The following is a 23,180-nucleotide window of genomic DNA, read 5'->3' as shown; positions in this document are numbered from 1 at the left end:
TATAGGTGACCTTTTTCTCTCTAGCTGCCTTTAAAACTCTTTCCTTGTCCTTGATCCTTGCCATTTTAATTACTATGTGTCTTGGTGTTGTCCTCCTTGGATCCTTTCTGTTGGGGGTTCTGTGTAATTCCATGGTCTGTTCGATTATTTCCTCCCCCAGTTTGGGGAAGTTTTCAGCAATTATTTCTTCAAAGAGACTTTCTATCCCTTTTCCTCTTTCTTCTTCTGGTATCCCTATAATACGAATATTATTCCTTGTGGCTTGGTCACATAGTTCTCTTAGTGTTGTTTCATTCCTGGAGATCCTTTTATCTCTCTCTATGTCAGCTTCTACACCTTCCTGTTCTCTGTCTTCTATTCCTTCAATGGCCTCTTGCATCTTATCCATTCTGCTTATAAATCCTTCCAGGGATTGTTTCACTTCTGTGATGTCCTTCCTGACATCTGTGATCTCCTTCTGGACTTCATCCCACTGCTCTTGCATTTTTCTCTGCATCTCATCCCATTGCTCTTGCATTTTTCTCTGCATCTCTGTCAGCATGTTCATGATTTTTATTTTGAATTCTTTTTCAGGAGGACTGGTTAGGTCTGTCTCCTTCTCTGGTGTTGTCTCTGTGATCTTTGTCTGCCTGTAGTTTTGCCTTTTCATGGTGATAGAGATAGTTTGCAGAGCTGGAACAAGTGACCGCTGTAAGAGCTTCCCCTCTTGTTGGTTTGTGGCCTTCCTCACCTGGTAGAATAGCGACCTCTAGTGGCTTGTGCTGGGCAGCTGTGTGCAGACAGGGCTTCTGCTTCCTGCCTGGTTGCTATGGGGTTTATCTCTGCTGTAGCTGTGGGCATGGCCTGGCTGGGGCTGCTCCTCCAAAATAGTGGAGCCCCATTGTAGGGGGAGCGGCCGGGAGGCTATTTATCTTCGTAAGGGGCCTCTGTGCTCCCTGCTGCCCAGGGGATTAGAGTGCCCAGAGATCCCCAGATTCCCTGCCTCTGGTCTAAGTGACCTGTCCTGCCCCTTTAAGACTTCCAAAAAGCACTCTCCAAACCAAAACAACAACAGCAACAATGAGACAGGGAACAGAGAAAAAAAAAAAAAAAAAAGGGAAAAAACACGCGACGTTTTTTTTGTCCTCAGGTGCCGGTCCCAGGCACCCGCTCACTGGTCCTGCTGCCTTGTCTCCCTAGCACCAGGGTCCCTGTCCCTTCAACGCTTCCAAAAAGCACCCGCCCACCGGTCCCGCAGGGAAAAACGCACGATATTCTTTGTCCTCAGGCGCCGGTCCCAGGCACCCCCTCACCAGTCCCACCGCCCTGCCTCCCTAGCACTGGGGTCACTGTCCCTTTAAGGCTTCCAAAAAGCACTCACCAAAAAGAGAAAAAAAAGGGGAAAAACGCGCAATTTCCTCCGTCCTCAGGTGCCGGTCTCAGGCACCCACCCACCTGTCCCACAGGGAAAAACGTGCGATATTTTTTGTCCTCAGGTGCTGGTCTCAGAACCCGCTCACCAGTCCTGCTGCTCTGCTTCCCTAGCACCAGGGTCCCTGCCCCTTTAAGGCTTCCAAAAAGCGCTCGCCAAAAAGAGAAAAAAGAAAGGGGAAAAACGCGCGATTTCCTCCATCCTCAAGTGCCAGTCTCAGGCACCCGCCCACCGGTCACACAGGGAAAAACTCGGGATAATCTTTGTCCTCAGGCTCTGGTCCCAGGCACCCGCTCACCAGTCCCGTCGCCCTGCCTCCCTAGCACTGGGGTCCCTGTCCCTTTAAGGCTTCCAAAAAGCACTCGCCAAAAAGAGAAAAAAAAACAAAGCGGAAAAACGCGCGATTTCCTCCGTTCTCAGGCGCCGTTCTCAGGCATCCGCCCACCGGTCCCGCAGGGAAAAATGCGTGATATTCTTTGTCCTCAGGCACCAGTCCCAGGCACCCGCTCACCGGTCCCGCCACCCTTCCTCCCTAGCAACGGGGTCCCTGTCCCTTAAAGGCTTCCAAAAAGCACTCGCCAAAAAAAAAACTGCTCCGGTTTCTTTCCACCCGCCGGGCCGGGGCTTGTATCTTACCCCCTTCGCAAGGCGCTGGGTTCTTGCAGGTGTGGATGTGGTCTGGATGTTGTCCTGTGTCCTCTGGTCTCTATTTTAGGAAGATTTTTCTTTGTTATATTTTCATAGCTCTATGTATTTTTGGGAGGAGATTTCCACTGCTCTACTCACGCTGCCATCCTGGCTCCGCCCCCCAGGAATGTATTCTTGAATAGGATAAGCCTTAATGGCAGGAATATTAAGTATAGCTTCTTCATAATTTAAGATTTAAGTCTGTTAGGTCAAATAAGAAGGTTTATTTCTTTGATCACCAGGGTAATCCAAACTTAAAACACATATCAGATCTTGTCACTTCCCTGGTCTATTATCACTTTCCTTACATTAAACCCTCCGTTTCTCCCTGTCACATTGTTCAGATATCCAGGTTCCTTGCCTTGACCTCTAAGGCCGTATATGACTTGGCCTCCTCAGTTTTCTGACTTTATCTTCTTCCACTCTACATCTTGCTCACTCTTCTCTACCCACGTTTGAGTTTTCTTCTTTTCTTTTGACAACTGTGCTTGTTCCCTCAGAAAGCCTTTCTATTTATTCACTCCTCTACATGGAATAACACTCAGAGCTTCACATGACTCCCTCATTTCATTTAGATCTTTTCAACAGAGTTAACCTCTCTGAACGCCTTCAATTAAGAACCCACACTCTGCTCCAGTGCTTTTCTGTCACTGCTTTATGGTACTTATTATCTGACATTTTTGCTTGTTATTGTCTTTCTCCTCAAAATAATGGATGTTCCATGAAAGCAGTTATATTGTCTCATTTACTGCTGTATCTCCAGTGGCCTGACTGGCACCTGGCACATAAGCATATGCACAAAGAATATTTGTTGAATCAATGGCCATTCTTGGCTGTGATCATAGTTACTCTCTTCCCTGTTAACATCACTGAATCAAAGCTGGCTTCTGATCCAGTCAGAGTTATCCTTTAGAAATTTATGAGTCGACCTTCACTCCCACATTTCCATCATAGTCCTGTTTCACTCCCTTGTCAAAGGTTGCAAGCTTTCTTTGCCAGGTGGGCTTTTGTATCCTCTCAGGTGGCTGTCTGGAACAGTCCATGCTATAGGTTCTTTCTGCCTCTGAGCAGTGGGTTTTATTTTGTTCAGCAAATATTTTATGTAAGTGCAAAGTGAATGACACTGCTAGTATGGACCATGTTCTTTATTCACAGTAATTAGTGTGTACTGGGGAAGATGGACTAGTTTATGCAGTTAATACAAAGCATAATTTAAGTGCATCAAGAAAGGGAGGAAAGTACTTTTTATATGACTGATAGTATTCGCCTCAGTTGCAAGTTGTTTTTACATATAAGTACTCAGCATTAAACTCTGATGAACTGTCAGTATAATGTATATGTAGCAAATTGAAAATCTTGGCATATGTAAAATTTCATTAAGTTTATGGACGTGATGTTGACAATGTCCTTCATGCCACCCAAACCCATTGTCAAATGAGGATCTAGTTGAGTTAGACCAGTTCTTAAGTGAGAAAGAGAAAATGGACAAGGATAATAAATGATTGAATATCATAGGACTAAGAGTCTTTGAGAAAATGGAATGAAGTCCTCGATTATTTTTTACAAAATCAGCCCTATTAATAATCCTGCCAAAGTCAGTCCTATGAAGTCTGTGATGCCATGTTACATGCTGTCATAAATTTTAGTCAGAAAAATTACCCCATATGTTCCATAAAATAATACCTGATTCATTCTTTCTGGACTCCAAGATTTAGTATATTCTGATATTTGATGTAGTTATGACTTAAATTTTATTAAATATTAAATAAACTTAAGTCTTCAAAGTTAATCTTCACTTTAAGATACTTTAATCAAACTTTAAAATGTGCCTCCCCCACCCCCATGAAAATTTGGGTCTCCTTTTCAATTGACTACTTTACTTGTAATCATGAAAACATGTTGTTATATTTTTCTCTGTATCCTTTATCATTTTTTATAGCCATATACTTTTATCTTCTGGATTAACAGAACCCTTGGTACTCTCTCCAAAAAAATCCCTTGGCACATCTATTTCTTTCTCAAAATCTTTTTTTTTCCTCTTTACCAAAGAATGTTTACTATCATCAGTATTTTCTATGAAGTAATGATACCTCGACACTGCCCTCCCACAGCCCCTGCACTCCCTGCTCATAACGCAGCCATTTTTTAATGCTGTATTTTTGATCTTCAGTTCAGAGGGTTTAATTTTCACACTTCACAATTACATTAATAGTATCATAATTAACCCTTCCAAAGTCCTTCATTTGTTATTTATCTATGTGGAATCACTCTTTTTTTATCTTCTGCTTTCATTTCTGTTTTCTTTCTAGTTCTTTATGTCTTTGTATATATGCCTCTACTTCATATGTCTTTATTTCTCAAGTTTCTCATTCATGTTTCATTTTACCTTAAAGCCCCCCTTTTTTTATTAAGGTACCATTGATATACAATGACATGAGCAATATTGTGGTTACTAGATTCCCCCCATTATCAAGTCCCTACCACGTAACCCATTGCAGTCACTGTCTATAAGCATAGTAAGATATTATAGAGTCACTACTTGTCTTCTCTGTGCTATATACTGCCTGCCCTGTGCCCCCCCCTTATTATGTGTGCTAATCATAATACCCGTTAATCCCCTTATCCCTCCCTTCCCACCCACCCTCCCAAACTCCTTTCCCTTTGGTAACTGCTAGTCCATTCTTGGGTTCTGTGAGTTTGCTGCTGTTTTGTTCCTTCAGTTTTTGCTTTGTTGTTATACTCCACAGAGGAGTGAAATCATTTGGTACTTGTCTTTCTCCAGTTAGCTTATTTTACTGAGCATAATATCCTCTAGCTCCATCCATCTTGTTGCAAATGTTAGGATTTGTTTTCTTCTATGGCTGAATAGTATTCCATTGTGTATATGTACCACATCTTCATTATCCATTCATCTACTGATGGACACTTAGGTTGCTTCCATTTCTTGGTTTGTAAATACTGCTGCAATAAACATAAGGGTGCATATGTCTTTTTGAATCTGTGGTTCTGTTTTCTTAGGGTGAATTCCTAGGAGTGGAATTCCTGGGTCAAATGGTATTTCTATTTTTAGTTTTCTTAGGAATCTCCATATTTCTTTCTACAATGGTTGAACTAATTTACATTCACAACTGCAGTGTAGGAAGGTTCCCCTTTCTCCACATCTTTGCCAGCATTTTTTGTTGTTTGTCTTTTGGATGTTGGCCATCCTAACTGGTGTAAGGTGATATCTCATTGTGGATTTAATTTGCATTTCTCTCATGATTAGCGATGTGGAGCATCTTTTCATGTGCCTGTTGGTCATCTGAATTTCTTCTTTGGAGAAGTGTCTGTTCAGATCCTCTGCTCATATTTTAATTGGGTTATTTCCTTTTTGGTTGTTGAGGCATGTGAGCTCTTTATATATTTTGAGTGTCAACTCTTATCAGATATGTCATTTATGAATATATTCTCCCATACTGTAGGATGCCATTTTGTTCTACTGATGGTGTCCTTTGCTGTACAGAAGCTTTTTAGTTTGATATAGTCCCACTTCTTCATATTTGCTTTTGTTTCCCTTGTCCAAGGAGATATATTCATGAAAAAGTTGTTCATGTTTATATTCAAGAGAATTTTACGTATGTTTTCTTCTAAGAGTTTTATGATTTCATGACTTACCTTCAGGTCTTTGATCCATTTCCAGTTTACTTTTGTGTGGGGTTTTAGACAGTAATCCAGTTTCATTCTCTTACACGTAGCTGTCCAGTTTTGCCAACACCAGCTGTTGAAGAGGCTATCATTTCCCCATTGTATGTCCATGGCTTCTTTATAATATATTAATTGGCCATATATGTGTGGGTTTATATCTGGGCTCTCTTTTTTGTTCCATTGGTCTATGGGTCTGTTTTTGTGCCAGTACCAAATTTTCTTGATTACTGTGGCTTTGTAGTAGAGCTTGAAGTTGGGGGGAGTGATCCCTTCCACTTTATTATTCCTTCTTAGGATTGCTTTGGCTATTCAGGGTCTTGTGTGGTTCCATATGAATTTTACAACAATTTGTGTCAGTTCGTTGAAGACTGCTGTTGGTATTTTGATAGGGATTGCATTGAATCTGTAGATTGCTTTTGGCAAGATGGCCATTTTGACAATATTAATACTTCCTACCCAAGAGCGTGGGATGAATTTCCATTTATTAGTGTTCTTTTTAATTTCTCTCAAAAGAGTGTCTTGTAGTTTTCAGGGAATAGGTCTTTCACTTCCTTGGTTAGGTTTATTCCTAGGTATTTTATTCTTTTTGATGCAAGTGTGAATGGAATTGTTTTCCTGATTTCTCCTTCTGCTAGTTCATCATTAGTGTATAGGAATGCAACATATTTCTATGTATTGATTTTGTATCCTGCAACTTTGCTGAATTCAGATATTAGTTGTAGTAGTTTTGGAGTGGATTCTTTAGGATTTTTTATGTACAATATCATGTCATCTGCAAACAGGGACAGTTTTTCTTCCTTATCCATCTGGATGCCATTTATTTCTTTGTGTTGTCTGATTACTGTGACTAGGACCTCCAGTACTATGTTGAGTAAAAGTGAAGAGTCGACATCCTTGTCTTTTTCCCCAATCTTAGAGGAAAAGCTTTCAGCTTTTCACTGTTAAGTATGATGTTAGCTGTGGGTTTGTCATATATGGCCTTTATTATGTTGAGGTACTTGCCCTCTGTACCCGTTTTATTGGGAATTTTTATCATGATTGGGTGTTGAATTTTGTCAAATGCCTTTTCAGCATGTATGGAGACGATCATGTGACTTTGTCCATCTTTTTATTGGTATAGTGGATGATGTTGATAGATTTTTGAATGTTGTAACATCCTTGCATCCCTGGGATGAATCCCACTTGATTGTAATGTATGATCCTCTTGATGTATTTTTGAAGTTGATTTGCTAACATTTTGTTGAGTATTTTTGCATCTATGTTCATCTGGGATATTGGTCTGTAGTTTTTTTTTTTTGTCATGTCTTTGCCTGGTTTTGGTATTAGAGTGATGCTGGCTTCATAGAATTAGTTTGGAAGTATTCCCTCCTCTTCTGTTTTTTGAAACACTTTAAGGAGAATGGGTATTATGTCTTCTCTAAATGTCTGATAAAATTCAGTGGTGAAGCCATGTGGTCCGGGGTTTTGTTCTTAGGTAGTTTTTTGATTGCCAATTCAATTTCATTGCTGGTAATCGGTCTGTTCAGATTATCTGTTTCTTTCTGGGTCAGCCTTGGAAGGTTGTATTTTTCTTGAAAGTTATCCATTTCTTCAGTGTTATCCAATTTTTTAACATATAATCTTTCATCTTATTCTCTAATAATTCTTTGTATTTCTGTGGTGTCCATAGTGATTTTTCCTTTCTCATTTCTCATTTCTGATTCTGTTTATGTGTGTACACTCTCTTTTTTTCTTGATAAGTCTGGCTAGGGGTTTATCTATTTTGTTTATTTTCTCAAAGAACCAGCTTTTGGTTTCATTAATTTTTTTCTATTGTTTTATTTTTCTCAATTTTATTTATTTCTTCCCTCATATTTATTATGTCGCTCCTTCTACTGACTTTCAGCCTCATTTGTTCTTCTTTTTCCAGTTTCAATAATTGTGAATTTGGACTGTTCATTTGGGTTGTTCTTCCTTCTTTAAATAGGCCTGCATTGCTATATACTTTTCTCTTTGTACGGCCTTTGCTGTGTCCCACAAAAGTTGGGGTGTTGAGCTATTGTTTTCATTTGTCTTCATATATTGTTTGATCTCTGTTTTAATTTGGTGACCATTGATCCATTGATTATCTATGAGCATGTTGTTAAGCCTCAGTGTGTTTGTGAGCCTGTTTATTTTCTTTGTACAATTTATTCCTAGTTTTATACCTTTGTGATCTGAGAAATTGGTGCAATTTCAGTCTTTTTCAATTCACCGAGGCACTTTTTGTGTCTTGGTATGTGGTATATTCTCCAAAATGTTACATGTGCACTTGAGAAGAATGTGTATTCTGCTGCTTTTGGATGGAGTATTCTATAGATGTCTGTTAGGTCCTTCTGTTCTCATGTGTTGTTGAGTGCCTGTGTCTCCTTACTTATTTTCTATCTGGTTGATCTGTTCTTTGGAATGCGTGGAGTGTTGAAGTCTCCTAAAATGAATGCATTGTATTCTATTTCCCCCTTTAATGCTGTTAGTATTTGTTTCACGTATGTAGGTGCTCCTGTGTTGGGGGCATATATATTTAGAATGGTTACATCTTCTTGTTGGATTGACCCCTTTATCATTATGTAATGTCCTTCTTTGTCTCATGCTACTTTCTTTGAAGTTATTTTGTCAGACGGAAGTACTGCAACACCTGTTTTTTTCACCCTATTGTTTTCATGAAATATCTTTTCCATCCCTTCACATTTAGTCTGTGTACGTCTTTGGGTTTGAAGTGAGTCTCTTGTAGGCAGGATATAGATGGATTTTGCTTTTCTATCCATTCTGTAACTCTATGTCTATTGACTGGTGCATTTGAACCATTTACATTTAGGGTAATTATTGGTAGATATGTACATATTGCCATTGCAGGCTTTGGATTTGTGGTTATCAGAGGTTCAAGAGAGCTTCTTTACTATCTAGTAGTCTACCTTAACTCACTTATTATGTCAGTATAAACAGACTTTGATGATTCTTTTTCTCTCCCTTCTTTTTCTTCTTTCTCCACTCTTTATATGTTAGGTTTTATATTGTGTACTGTTTGTGTATCCCTTGACAGACTCTGTGGGTAGATGATTTAATTTTGCATTTGATTAGTTTTTAGTTTGTCTACTTCCTTTACTGTGTTTTTTTTCCTCTGGTCACAGCTTTTTTGTCTTAGGCACACTTCCAGGTAGAGCAGTTCTTTGAAATGCACTGTAGAAATGGTTTGGGGAGGTAAATTTCCTCAACTTTAGCTTATCTCAGAATTTTTTAATCCCTCCTTCAAATTTAAATGATAATCTTGCTGGGTAGAGTATTCTTGGTTTGGGGCTGTTCTGTTTCATTGCACTGAATATATCATGCCACTCCATTCTGGCCTGTAAGGTTTCTGCTGACAAGTCTTATGATAGCCTGATGGATTTTCCTTTGTAGGTGATCTTTTTTCTCTCTCTGGCTGCTTACGCTGTCATTGTCTTTGATCTTTGCCATTTTAATTATTATATGTCTTGGTGTTGTCCTCCTTGGGTCCATCGTGTTGGGAGATCTGTAGACTTCCATGGCCCGAGAGACTTCTTCTGGTATCCCTGTAATGCGAATACTGTTCCGTTTGGATTGATCTCACAGTTCTTGTAATATTCTGTCATTCTTAGAGATCCTTTTTCCCTCTCTCTTCCTCAGCTTTTCTGTATTCCTGTTCTCTGATTTCTATTCCATTCACTGTTTCCTGTACCTCACCTAATCTGTTTTTAAATTACTCCATTGTTTGTTTCATTTCAGTTATCTTCCTCCTGAATTCATCCCTTCGCTCTTGAATATTTTTCTGTTGCTCCATTAGTATGCTTATGACTTTTATTTTGAATTCTTTTCCAGGAAGACTGGTGATTTCAGTCTCACCAAGCCCTCTTTCTGGTGTATGAAGAATTTTGTATTGAACAGGTTTCTTCTCTCATTTCATTATCCTGGAGTGATGGGAGTGGTTGCCAGCAGGTGTCAGCTGAGAGAACAAAGTCCCTTCCTGCTTGCCAGTTGCCATGTATGTCTCCATTGTCTGTGCCGGTTAACAGTGTGCAGGCAGTGGTCTCTGGGTTAATCCTGTAAACTGCCATCAGTGGGGTGGCCCTTGAAATGGCCCAGGATGATAGTGATGGTCACAGGTGAGCAGTGCAGGTTCCTCTGCGATAACAAAGCCTCTCTGTTGCTCTGTGTGTCAACGTTGGTCTCCGCTGTTTTCACCAGTCAACCATGCTCAGGGAGCAGCCTCTCGGTCTGGTCTCATTAACCGTGCGTAGGGAGCAGCCTCTGCATTCATCTGTGTGGTTGCTGTAGGCTGGGGTGCTCTTCTGCTGGTCTGTAGCTGTGGTGGGACAGCTGGTTTGCATGTTGGTGTTGGCTGGAGGAAGGAGCAGCAGGCTGCTTATTGCAGTGAGGGGCCTTGGGGCTGTGTTGCCAACCAGGGGGTAGGGACCCTGATGCTCCTGAAAGTTGGCAGCTTGCTGGGCTGAATTTGTCAGGACAATCTTGTCCATCTGTTCTTTCTCCTAAACCCTTGCCCCTTTAGAAGCCCTTTTCCTGTTGAGAGATCCCTTAAAGCTCCTCCTTTTCTTTCATCCTAGGGCAGCCAGTTGTGGGAACCTGTTTGCAGTCTTAGTCTCAGACTTTGTTTTTCAGTGCCTCTAATCTCCAGAGTACCATGCAATGTGGGTCTGTGCTCCTGGGGTAGATTTCTACAGGTGGGTATTTAGCAGTCCTGTGCTTCCACTCCATCCCAGCTCTGATTCTTTTCCTCCCACTGGTGAGCTGGGGTTGGGGGAGTGCTCGGGTCCCGCCAGTTGCGGCTTTTTACCTTAACGTTTTCCTTGAGATGTTGACTTCTCCCAGATGTAGACTGGCTGGTGTACTGTTACTTCTGGTCCCTCTTTTAGGAATAGCTGTATTAACTGTATTTTCAAAATATATGTGGTTTTGGGAGATTTCCACCACACTACTCATGCCGCCATCTTTTTTCTCCACATCTCCCCTCCCCATGTTTTAAAAGGAAAAATAAAAACACTGTGACAGGTACAAACCACAAAAGTATATTTTTTTGTCACAGGTTTTATGCTAATTTGCTTTTAAAAACAAACTCATTATTAGGCAATCTTTTTATCTTTATATCCGTAAGAATGACTATATTTTAAGTATCTACATGTATCGGACACTGCTCGTTCCTGAAGATACAAATCAAATAAGAGATATTAGCTGTCCTCAGGGATCTTATAGACTAGTGGAGAGATGGCAAGTAAACAGTCTGCTTCTGTTCTTTAGCAGGAAATGCCCAAGAGAACTTAAAATAGGTGGTTGTAGTGGTGACTTTTGACATATGGAATGTATGCTGAAGCATTAATAATGTATCCATTCCATATTTTGTCAGATAAAGAGGGTATATATTTGCCAGAGTTAGGATTGTAAAATGAATCCAAGAGAACCTGTAGAGATTGGCTTCTGAGATATCTCTAATTTTCACTGTCCCATTGACAGTTGTGAAGCATATGCATTCTTTTGCATGTATGGAAATCTGTATTTAATCAGATATGATATCCATTCTGCAGTTCAGGTTTTTTAAAGAGCTGTAGCAGAGGATAAGGATAAAGATACACTAAGAATCAGGAATATTTAATGAAATTAATTTTATTATGCCTCAGTCATCTTTAGTTTTCCTCACCTAATTTGACTGATATGTTGACATCTTTTTTTAATTGAAGTTTCATTGATGTAGTCTTATATTGGTTTCAAGTATATAACGTAGTGGTTCAACAGTTACCCGTAGTATTAAATCCTCACCCCAACTACTCTGGTTATTATCTGTCAACAGAGGAAGATGTTATAGAATCATTGGCTATATTCTCTATGCTGTACTACCATCCCTATGACCAACTTATATTATGATTGAGAATTTTGTGCCCCTCTATCTCCCCTCAGCCGCTCCGTCCACCCACCCTAAGCCCTTCCCCATGGTAACCACCAGTCACTTCTCAGTGTACCTTGACCATCTTTTGTAGTTAAAATTAGTAGAGTCTGTGCATCTTTAGCCATACAGAAAAAGACTGCCTAGGCAGTAACTCAATTTTTATAAAAAAATGGATATGAATTCTTCACAATACAAGTTGGTCATGGGGACAGTAGTACAGCATGGAGAATATAGTCAATGATTTTGTAACATTTCACTACATGAAGGTATAATAGAGGGGGTAAGGATTTAACAATATGGGTAGCTGTTGAACCATTGTGTTGTATATTTGAAACCAACCTAAGGTTGTATATCAATGATACTCTAATAAAAAATGGATATGAATCCTAAACATAACTCAAAGTACTATAGTATGTAATGCATGTTGAACTAATTCTGCACTATAAATTTAAGATTCTGAAATTTGGTGAAACTTTTTATTTCAAGGCATTTTATGCTGGCTCTTAAGTTTTAAAATGTGTGTTTTCAGGAAAAGTAATTTGTTGCCATAGGCTCATAATAATATCATATATAATGGATTATAATTACAAAATGCTTTGTCACATCAACTCATTTGATCATCACAGCAACTCTGTGAAGCTAACAGGACATGTATTATATACTACAGAGGAGGTATTATGTTGAAATGATCATGTACACAGACTTTGGGGCCAGACTTCTTAAGTTTTAAATTCCCTCCCAGTTACTACCAGTTATAAAAACTTAAGACAAATCACTTAAACCTCCTTTTGCCTCAGTTTGCTCACCTTTAAAATGAAGTGATAATCATACCTACCAGAGTTGTCGTGAGGATTAAATTACTTAATAGATAGTGCTTTGAGCAGTGCCTTGCCCATAGTATGCTTGCACATGCCAGCTGTTACTACTGTTTATATCCAGTAGACAGTTAAGGAAAGAGAGGCTTTAAGAAGGGATTTTTCATTCTTACCACTAACACACTACAGAATCCAAATTTTTGTCCCTTTCTTGCCTTGTCTCTTTAATACAATATGAGTTCTTTTTGAGTAGCTGTTGAATGAATGGTTGGTATGAATTTGGGGGAAAAAAAACCCATGTTGACTGTCAGTTTTAGAAAATTGAATTATAGACTTAGACTTTTGTTAAGTAAAATTGACTTCCAAGATTTTCCAGTCAAAAACTTATCTACATAATGTAAATTATCTTAAGATGTAAAATGTAACTCAGGCAAAGCTGTAATAGACTTGTGGACTTACACCGTAGCAAAGTGACAATCTCAGAAAACTTGATTCTCACTTTTTAATGTACATACAGATCTCCTGGGATCTTGTTAAAAAGCAGATACTGCTTTAGCAGGTCTGAGGAGGGACCTGAGTTTCTGAATTTTTAACAAGTTCGTGGGTGACATCCCTAGTGCTGCTCTGTGCTGCCACACATTGAGTAGCAAGACATTATAGTGTATTTCAGCTTCTCTGAGAACTGTGGAGATAACAGGCTGAGGCTTGTATTCATCTTTACTCCACTTATAAAAAGGTGCTTTGTTTCCCAAATGAATCATTCTAACAGATACTTATTTTCTGTAGACAAGAGGCTAAGACTTTGAGGGGATAATTAGTTTATGTTGTGAAGATGTGAGATGGTGTATACATCATTGCCACTGATGTGGTGGAGGTGGGCCTGTTTTACGAATAGGATAAATGGTAAAACTCAGGGACCCAGTCTGAGCTGGTGAAATTCTCCCTCTTCCTTTATAGTTGTAGAAGAAGACTCTCCTTAGGGTGGGAATAAAGGAATGGGAGGGGGGAGTTTCTTTCAGAGGGTCCTAGAAGGCCAGATTGCTCTTTCTTAATTTTGTTAATCTCTCCCCACCCAGTCCTGGCAAGCTCAGCTCCTCTGTTCTTCCATTTCTGCCTCGAATGGCTAGTGCTGTGGGTTAGGGTGAGTTCTTAGTATGTACATCAATAAGTAATAAGTGAAAAACAAATAGTACTGCAAATGACAAGAATATGGCTAGGTTCTGTAGAGAATACTATTTTATAAGGAAGACATCTGCTTTGTAATTGTACATGAAACTTTCTGCATTTTAATGGTATTTTATTTTCTAGCTTTAGTGAGTTATAATAGACAATTAAAAATTGTATATAATTAAGGGATACAGTGAAGTTATTAACACATCCATCACCTCACATGGTTACCTTTTTTTTCTTTTTGGTGTGGTGAGAATACTTAAGATACTCTTGTAGCTAATTCCAGGTATACAGCACAGTATTATTAACTGTGGTCACTATGCTATACATTAGATCCCTAGAATCTATTCATCTTATAACTGAAAGTTTGTACCCTTTGACCAGAAACTTTTAAAAAAACATTGATTTTTTAAAACTTAACTTGAAACAATAAACTATAATAGTTTAGTCAAATATTTAAAAATATTTCTGAAACCAGGATGTGTGAATGCTGTGAAAAGTTATTGTTTGCTACTAAAATGACCTAGGAAGAGTAATAAGATCATGGTAGTGAGCAACGTAGACAGAAGTGAAGACGGAAGTCAGGGAAGGGATTTTCAGTGACATAGGGTAGTGTTCATAGTTCCAGGTGTGAAAAAGTTTAAGGTAAACTGTGTCATCATAGAATATCAGGAATTACCTAGTCAGATTTGATCACTTTCGTAAGTGAAAAAACTAAGGTTCTATATAATTAAATGACTTAGTCAAGGTTACAAGTGGAGTTAATCACAGAGTCCTGTTGAGATTTCAAGTTTTTGAACTTACCAAATATTCATAAAATTTTAGAGTGTCAGGGCATATGTTCCTGGTTGCTTTTGGAAAGAAGTTTGTCATTTGGTATAAGTCCTGTTGGCTTATTACCTGCCATTGTTGTATGATAAGTAAGCATAGAAAATTGTCAGCTTTGTGTTTATTGATAATTTCATAGAGTTAAAAAATACAGTTTCTGATAAAAATAAAAGAACAAGCTATCCTTTTTGAGTTTCTCAAACCTCACTCAAGTATAAAAAGTTATTTAACAATGTACTGTTTACTGAGAAATACTCTTCAAGATTGAAGATTGCAGTAGAGCATAAAACTGTTCAAAGGCAGTTTAGAAACAGTTTGGCAATACTTCTAATTGAAGGATTGGAACTAGCTGTAAGAATTAGATAGGAAATTGTTTTTCCTTTCTGCAGTATTTTAGACATGTAACTTTATATGTAACTTGGAGGAAGATTTTAAACAGTTGATAAATGATTTATTTTGAAGCTTACCTAAAGTTTGGTAGAACACTGATAAGTATTCAGGCCCTAATTAATATTATGTATCTTTTTATCTTTTTGTTTTGCTCATGTGGTTTGTATCTATGAAAAGTTTTTTTTAGTTTTGATAAAATACACATAACAAAATATACAATCTTAGCCATTTTTAAATGTATAGTTCAGTAGTGTTACATCACTGTGTACTCAGTCTCCAGAATTTTTTCATCATACAAAACAGAAATACTATACCCATTAAACAACTTTATGTTTACCCTCTCCCGCAACCCCAGCAACCACTATTCTACTTTCTGTCTTTATGAATGTGACTACCCTTTACCTCATATAAGTGGAATAATATAGTGTTTATCTTTTTGTGAGTGGCTTATTTTATTTATTATAATGTCCCACAGGTTCATCCATTGTTGGAGCATCTGTCAGAATCAGAATTTCTTTCCTTTTTAAGACTGAATAATATTTCATTGCATATATGTCCCATATTTTGTTTATTCATTCATCCATTGATGGACACTTGAGTTTCTTCCACCTTTTGAGTCTTGTGAATAATGCTGCTATTGAATATGGGTGTTCAAACATCTCTTTGAGACCCTGTTTTCAATTCTTTTGAATATATAATCAGAAGTGAAGTTGAATCATAATTTTTTAAGGAATTACCATACTGTTTTCCATAGTACCTGCACTATAGCCCTCAAGTGATACATAAGGGGTCCGATTTTTGTATATCCTCACCAACACTTTTCTTGCTGCTGCTTCTTTTTTAATAGTCATCCTAGTGGTGTGAATTTGTATCTCATTATGGTATTGATTACATTTCCCTAATGATTAATGATGTTGAATAATGTTTCATATGCTTGTTGGTCATCTGTGAATATCTTCTTTGGAGAAATATCCATTCAATCCTTTTGCCAGTTTTCGAATCAGGCTAGGTTATTTGGTTGCTGTTGACTTTTTTTTTTAGTATTCTGGGTATTAGCCCCTTATCAGGTACATGATTTGCAGATATTTCTCCATTCTGTGGGTTGCCTTTTTGCTGTGTTGATTGTGTCTTTTAATGTACTTGGTGGTTTTTTGAAAATGCACGATCTTATCAAATTACATGGCTCAGAGCTTAAATTTCAGAATCTTGGCATTGTAAACAACCTGGCTCCTAGCTAACTCTTTGGGTTAAAATTTTTTTGATACATACATACACACAACATACACCTTCCCCTTTTTTCTGCCCAGCAGTGTAAACTCTAGCGAGGCAAAAATATTTGCAGTTTAGAAAGTGTCAGAATTCTTCTTATTCTCTCCTTGATGCCCTCCAGATTCACATAGGGCACCTCTATTATTTATGCTTTATGGGACTGAGAGTTCCTTGTGAGCAGAGTCTTTGTTATTGGTCTTTTTATCTTTAACTATAGTTCCTTGTATATGGTATGTAATTAAATACTCAGTAAATGTTTACATGAACATGTGACTAGTGAGTGAATGGATAAATGAATTAATGTTAAGTCATAGGATTATTATCGAATCTCCACAGTTACACTGGACTGGACTCTAATTTTGATTGCCTGTTGTGTTGCACTGGGAGCTATTTCCCAAATGGTTTCTGGGAGAAAGTAGCAATCATTTTCAAGCTCCTGGTTGGCAATCCCCATTCTGTTCTCTCCCACCAACTCCTAGGCAGTCTGTGGCAGACCTTTGTTACTGGGTAGACTTTTTATTATGGCTTTTTGTACCATGCGTGTACAACTTTTTAAATGTATGACAACTTAACCCAAAAAGATTACTTCTTATTTGCAAGTCTTTTGAAAACACGGTGTGGATGAACATGAGATGGAATTGCTAATGTTATTCCAGATATGTTTGCTATAATTGTTTTTGGGGCTACACCAAAGAGCCTGGGAAATAATCCTTTGGGTAGCATTTAAAACCAAACCAAACAAAAGCTGGTATATTTTCCCCTCTTTCACTAAGACTGTTGACTTTGTTATGAATTCTGGTAATAAATGACTTCATTGAAGTCTTGTAAATTATGATGTCCCCTGGCAGGAAAATCTTGAAAATATTTTACATTTAGAGCAAATTTCTCACTAAGCCATATTTCAAAAAGTCATTAGTAGAAGTTTTGGAAAAAGAACAATCACCATCAAGTGATATGCTACCAAAAGATGAATTGCTGCTATTTTGGATGATTTAGTTGTGCCAATTATACAGGCCTTTTATGAGTTATGTCCTACATGATTTCCATTAAAACTTTGATTTTAAATGTAAACAACATTTAAACATTTAATTCATTCCTAATGTAAATATCAAGTTCTGTGTTTTTGTAAGTTTTTCTTTAAATGTCAGAAATTGTCTATATATAGGCACATTCTGCATTGAATTCAATGAATAATTTTTATCTCTCCTTGTGGTGCCAGTGTTTCTGTTTCCTGAGTCAGGAAAAAGTAATTAGCTATGAAATAAGACACAGACTTTAGTAGACTCTTCTCTAAGTGAAACATTTGAACTATTCCTCTGTTTCTTGAAAGTACTTAGCACTCATACATGAGTTTTTATTGCTTATAAATATTGTCAAGTGCAAAGGAAGCAGTGGCTTCCCTTAATATACGAATAGTCCAGAATTCATTTCTTCAACTTTTAAATTATTTTGGAGTTTGTGTTGGAATATTGATGTTTATGAAATAGGTTATGTGCAGCACTTTCCAAAACATAGTGAACCATACTGAAGCATCTTTGTCTTGAAAAAAACTGCAAACTGTCCAGCAGTTCCTTCGGTTACTGTGAGGTGAGTGTTCCTGTTCAGTGCGTTCTTGGTTTCTAACGTCCTTCTTCACTGATCTGTGGTGGTAATGGACTACAGTAACCTCTCAGATGCAGAGTCTAAAACAGAACTGCCTTTATTTCTCCATACTTGCAATTAAATCTGCTTTTAGTCTGGGATATAATTATTTGGTTTTCAAAGGTTTCCACTTTTTGAAAATCTTCAGTTATTCCTGACTCTCACTTACCAGGCTGACCTGATGGATAGCATTTACTCTTTATGAACATAAATATAAATGCTTGAAGGTATTTTAAAATATTGATCTTATTTGGTATACAAGGTATACATTGGGCCATTAATTCCAAAAAATTTTGTCTGTGTTTGCCATACACTAGCTGTTTTGTTGATTGGAGATCCAGAGATGGGAAGTGTCTGTTTTGCAGTTTGGTTAGGGGGAGTGGTGGGAAGGGAGTTGGGTCAAAAATTACAATGCATTGGGCAAGTTCTGTTATAGAGGTAAGAAGAGATTGTCTTGGGAGTGCATAGAAGGGTCATTTAACTCAGCGTTTGAAGTGTAGAGAAATGCTTTCAGGAGCAGGTTGTATCTGAAATGAATCTTGAAGGATAAGTAGGAATTAGCCAGATAAGAGGAACAGAAGACTGGAAATAGACTTAAGATGGTATGACCAGAAAGATTGGAGGTAAGTCTTAAAGTAAATGGTGGCTGTCATTTATTGAGCACCTACTTTGTGCCATAATTTGTATTAGGAGGTTTAACCACTTACCTCAAAGTAACCTAAAGGGCAGGTGCTATTATGTTTGCACATAAGGAAACTGAGAATCATAAATCTCTTGAGATTATGACAGGGTTAATGAGTGACGAGTGACAGAACTTGATTTAAAAACCCTAGCTTTTCTGGCTTTTTGTCTAGGCCTTTTCCTCTCAGGAAAGAACAGTTTCAAGATGGAGGAAATAGTTCAAAAGTTACTGTGCTGTTGGAAGGCCAGGTGTACAGGTTAAGTGCAGAAAAGTATCCAGGGGTGTTTGTAGGGACTTTGTTTATTCATTCAAGAAATAATTACTGAGAGTCTCTAAATGCCGTGACAGGTGCCTAAGTGGTAGAGGTAGAGGATGAAAGAAAGTAGAGATACTTGTTGAAAACTGTAGTGTGAAGAAGTTTGATTGCAAAGAAGATAGTGATACAGCATTAAATGTAGGGAAATCTGTGTTTGCGTGTGTGAGATATGGGAGGTTCTTTTCATTTTTCATATGCTGAGGAGAAAGAGCCATAGCAAGGGAAAGGTTTATGATAAAATAAAACTGGTAATTGATTGGTTCATCAAGGATCCTAAAGAATGCAAGGAGATGGGGATCAAAGTCTTTTAGATTGCACACAATTAATATGTAGATTGCAAATTGATCCTAACATGAATTTGTAATGGCCATAGAATTTCAGTGTGATTACCCTGCTCTTGGATAATGGAGACTTGACTAAACAATGAAACTTTTATTCAAATGATCCTTGGGACATCTTATGTCTGATTCAGTATCCGTCTTCTCTGTCTCTCAATTGTTATGTCCATACTACACCCTATCATTTGTTACACTGAATTAGAGCTATTGACCTCCGTATGTTAAACCATATGTTCTTGGAAGGAGGACTAGTAGAGGCTGTGTCTAATGCCATCTAGCATCTGGCATAATTTCACTTTTATAAATGTGCATTGAGTTTATGAATCAGTGAATAACTCAGGTCTTTATTGTACTATTTTTGAACAGTTTTTTTTTAAAACAACTTTTAAGGGTTAAAAGGTACATATGTGCCCTGTGCAGATTTTGTTGTCTATTACAAGTTAAGCATATAGGTACTTTAAGGTGTGTCCAATTTCCAGTGAAAAGAGGAGTCTAAATATTTTGGATGCTGAGAGGACCTTATGATTTCGTACAACCTAAACATTTCTTGGCTTATCTTTTTAGAGATTTAAGATAAAATTATTATTTAAGATAAAATACATATCTCTGTATATTAGATACATAATGGTACAGCATGGAGAATATAGTCAGTGATTCTGTAACATCTTCCTATGTTGACAGTAACTGCACTAGTGGGGGTGAGGATTTAATAATATGGGTAACTGTTGATCCACTGTGTTGTATACTTGAAACCAGTAAAAGATTGTATATCAATGATACTTCAATAAAAAAAGATAAAATTATTATTAGCTCAGAATGATCAATTGTAATCTATCTAGAAATGCAGAAATACAATACCCTCATACTTTTTATTTCCTGTTTTAAAAAAATTTTTGTATTAAAACCAGTGATGCAATTTTAAAAAATTATGTTTCTTGTGAATATGTTATGTAGTCCCTCCCAAATATGTGTGTTATTCATTGATGTCATGGAATTTCTTTTTTCAGAATCCTGTCCGAAAGATCCCTGACTCACATGAAATAACGTTGAGGCATGGCACTAAAACAGTAAGTTTTAAAAATTTGATTCTTTCTCTCAATAACAGGGCTCTCATGGGAAAACGAATTAATAAGATACATTTGTATTAAGGATAATTACACAGTCTACTAATAACACTATAAAAAAGCTATAGACATGAAGGAAAATAGATTACTTTCATGTTCAGTCAAAACAGCCATTGCATTTCATTTAAAATAGGAACACATTGTCAGTGTTATTGTTGGCTTTAAAACCTCTATTTCTTTGATATAGGAACATTGCAAGTGAAAGAAAGGAATGGAACTCAAATACAGTTTTCTTTTTTATGCTGTGGGAAAATTTCTTATTACCCTAAGCTTTATTTCTATATCAGTAAAAGGCCTGAGTTCATTTTTAGATAAATGTTGAGATCTCAAGACATAAACATAAAACTCACTGTTTTGCTCTAAGATTATATTAGATTTATAGATTTTATTTTTATATTGTTATAATTTTTTGTTATTTAAAGATTAATAATATGAAATTTTTGAGATATAGAATGAAGTTGTTTTATCTTGTTATTGTAAAACCATTAAAAAGTGTTAGTTGAATGAGTGAAACTGGCTTATAAATGAATGAATGAGCGAAAGAATAAAAAAATTGTTTTGCTTTCTCTTTTCAGTGGAGCTGACTTTTTCTAGATATCTAACATGTAAATAAATATGAAAATATACCCTACAATGAGGGGGAAAATAACAATCAGGAGATAGGGACACAGAAATGATATCAATGATAGAATTAGTAAACAAGCAGTACTTAAGCTTTCCTATCATTTAGTTTGATAAACAGTGACATTCTTCTCACTGAATTTGCTTTTGAAAGTACTGTTTTCATTAAAGTAAGTTAAAATATAGTGAGTTTATTGTTATTTGAAGTGAAGTGAATAAGAAATATTTTGAAATGTCTTAGTTTTAATTTCAGCATGGTAAATATTGATACATGTAACTCACATAAACAAATGCTTTTTGTGGTCCTCAACAGCTTTTAAGAGGGTGAAGTGTCTTCAAACCAAAATATCTGAGAAATGCTGCCTTAAGAAATCATTTCCATTTATATCTATTTTTTAAAGTATTTTAAGAATGTTTACCTAAGAAATTTTTCAAGGAACATTTAGTTTTTTAATGATTCTAAGAAATCATTTCCATCTATATCTACTCTTTTTATTAAACCATACTTTTGATATTTGTATTCTGAAAATGTGACAAAGTTTTACTAATTTTCATATTTTTAAATAGATAAGGAAAGGAACTGTAGAATGTTAGTACTTATGAAGCTTTCCTATCATTTAGTCCAGAAGTTTTTACAATTGAGGGGATAATTCATGGGTTTTACACATTTTGTTGAAATAGTGCTATTGTTTTAAATCAAATTTTATCACTTAAAGAATAATTTGAAAAATATTCCAAGTTGTTTTATACACTAAAAATCAATCTAACTGTACTGTTAGGTTAACTAACTTTTTTTTGCAGCTCTGCCTTTGCCCTGCATGTATTCAAACTCTTGTAAATATGATAGAGATTAGGAAAGTGACTCTTTTGTCCAGTGTTTTATTTTTTCACCTAGTTACTATAAAAATTTCTACATATTCACTGAAGTACAGGGAATACTAAAAGGAATTCCCATATTTAATCTCTGAGCCTTATTATGAATTATCTACATAAGGCCAGTCATGTTTCCCATATATTTTACATTTATAGTACTCCCACTTCCCTACAAATCTACCCACTTTGTAGGTTTATTTAAGAGCAAATTCCAACCTTCACATGATTTGATCTATAAATAATTCAGTATGAATCTCTAAGAGATGAAATGAAGTTGGTGTGTCTTCCTCTCTCCTTTCCGTTTCTCTCTCTCATAATCAGAACATCTTTATTACATCAAAAATTTTTTTCAAAAATTATTTAGTATTATCTAATATCCTGGTAGTGTTCAAATTTCTTCAGCTGTCCAAAATATATTTTTACAGTTAGGTTGTTTAAATCACTTTCCAAATGATGTTTAATTCACTCTTTTTTTAAAAGTATGATTGATATACAATTTTATGAAGGTTTCACATGAATAACACCGTGGCTTCAACATTGACCCATAATACCAAGTCCACCCCTGAAGTGCAGTCACTGTCTATCAGCGTAGTAAGATGCTATAGAATCATTACTTGTCTTCTCTGTGCTGTACTGCTTTCCCTGTGATCTACCTATATTGTGATTGCTAATTATAGTGCCCGTTAATCCCCTTCTCCCTCCCTCCCAACCCACCCTCCCCAACACCTCCGCTCTGATAACTGCTAGTTCCTTCTTGGAGTCTGTGAGTCTGCTGCTGTTTTGTTTCTTAGTTTTGCTTTGTTGTTACACTCCACAAATAAGTGAAATCATTTGGTACTTGTCTTTCTCTGCCTGGCTTATTTCACTGAGAATAATACCCTCTAGCTCCATCCATGTTGCTGCAAATGGTTAGGATTTGTTTTCATTTTAAAGGCTGAATAATATTCCATTGTGTATATGTATGACATCTTCTTTATCCATTCATCTATTTATGGACACTTAGGTTGCTTCCCTATCTTGCATCTTGCAACTTACTGTATCCTGAATTCAGATATTAGTTCTGGTAGTTTTTTGGTGAATTCCTTAGGATTTTTTATGTAGAATATCATGTCATCTGCAAACAGACAGTTTAACTTCTTCCTTAGTAATCAGGATGCCTTTTATTTCTTTATGTTGTCTGATTGCCATGGCTAGGACCTCCAGTACTATGTTGAATAAAAATGGGGGGAGTGGGCATCCTTGTCTTGTTCCTAATCTTAGAGGAAAAGCTTTTAGCTTTTTGCTGTTAAGTATGATGTTGGTTGTGGATTTGTTGTATATGGCCTTTATTATGTTGAGATACTTGCCCTCTATACCCATTTTGTTGAGAGTTTTTATCATGAATGAATGTTGAATTTTGTTG

The 23,180-nt window shown here is 36.9% G+C and overlaps 1 protein-coding gene across 2 annotated transcripts in view; it reads left to right on the top strand.

The window, feature by feature from the left end:
• The window catches only part of WDR70 (WD repeat domain 70), a 377,617-nt gene that overhangs the window by 52,500 nt on the left and 301,937 nt on the right, over nucleotides 1-23,180 (top strand). For both annotated transcript variants that reach the window (XM_073236962.1, XM_037002306.2), the window contains exon 6: nucleotides 20,168-20,227. In XM_073236962.1, coding sequence (XP_073093063.1) covers nucleotides 20,168-20,227 — 60 coding nt within the window. The remainder of the gene's footprint in view (nucleotides 1-20,167; nucleotides 20,228-23,180) is intronic.

Source organism: Manis javanica, chromosome 1 (genome assembly GCF_040802235.1).
Source record: "Manis javanica isolate MJ-LG chromosome 1, MJ_LKY, whole genome shotgun sequence".
Taxonomy (NCBI): Eukaryota; Metazoa; Chordata; class Mammalia; order Pholidota; family Manidae; genus Manis; species Manis javanica.
This window is presented reverse-complemented; position numbering and strand designations above follow the sequence as displayed.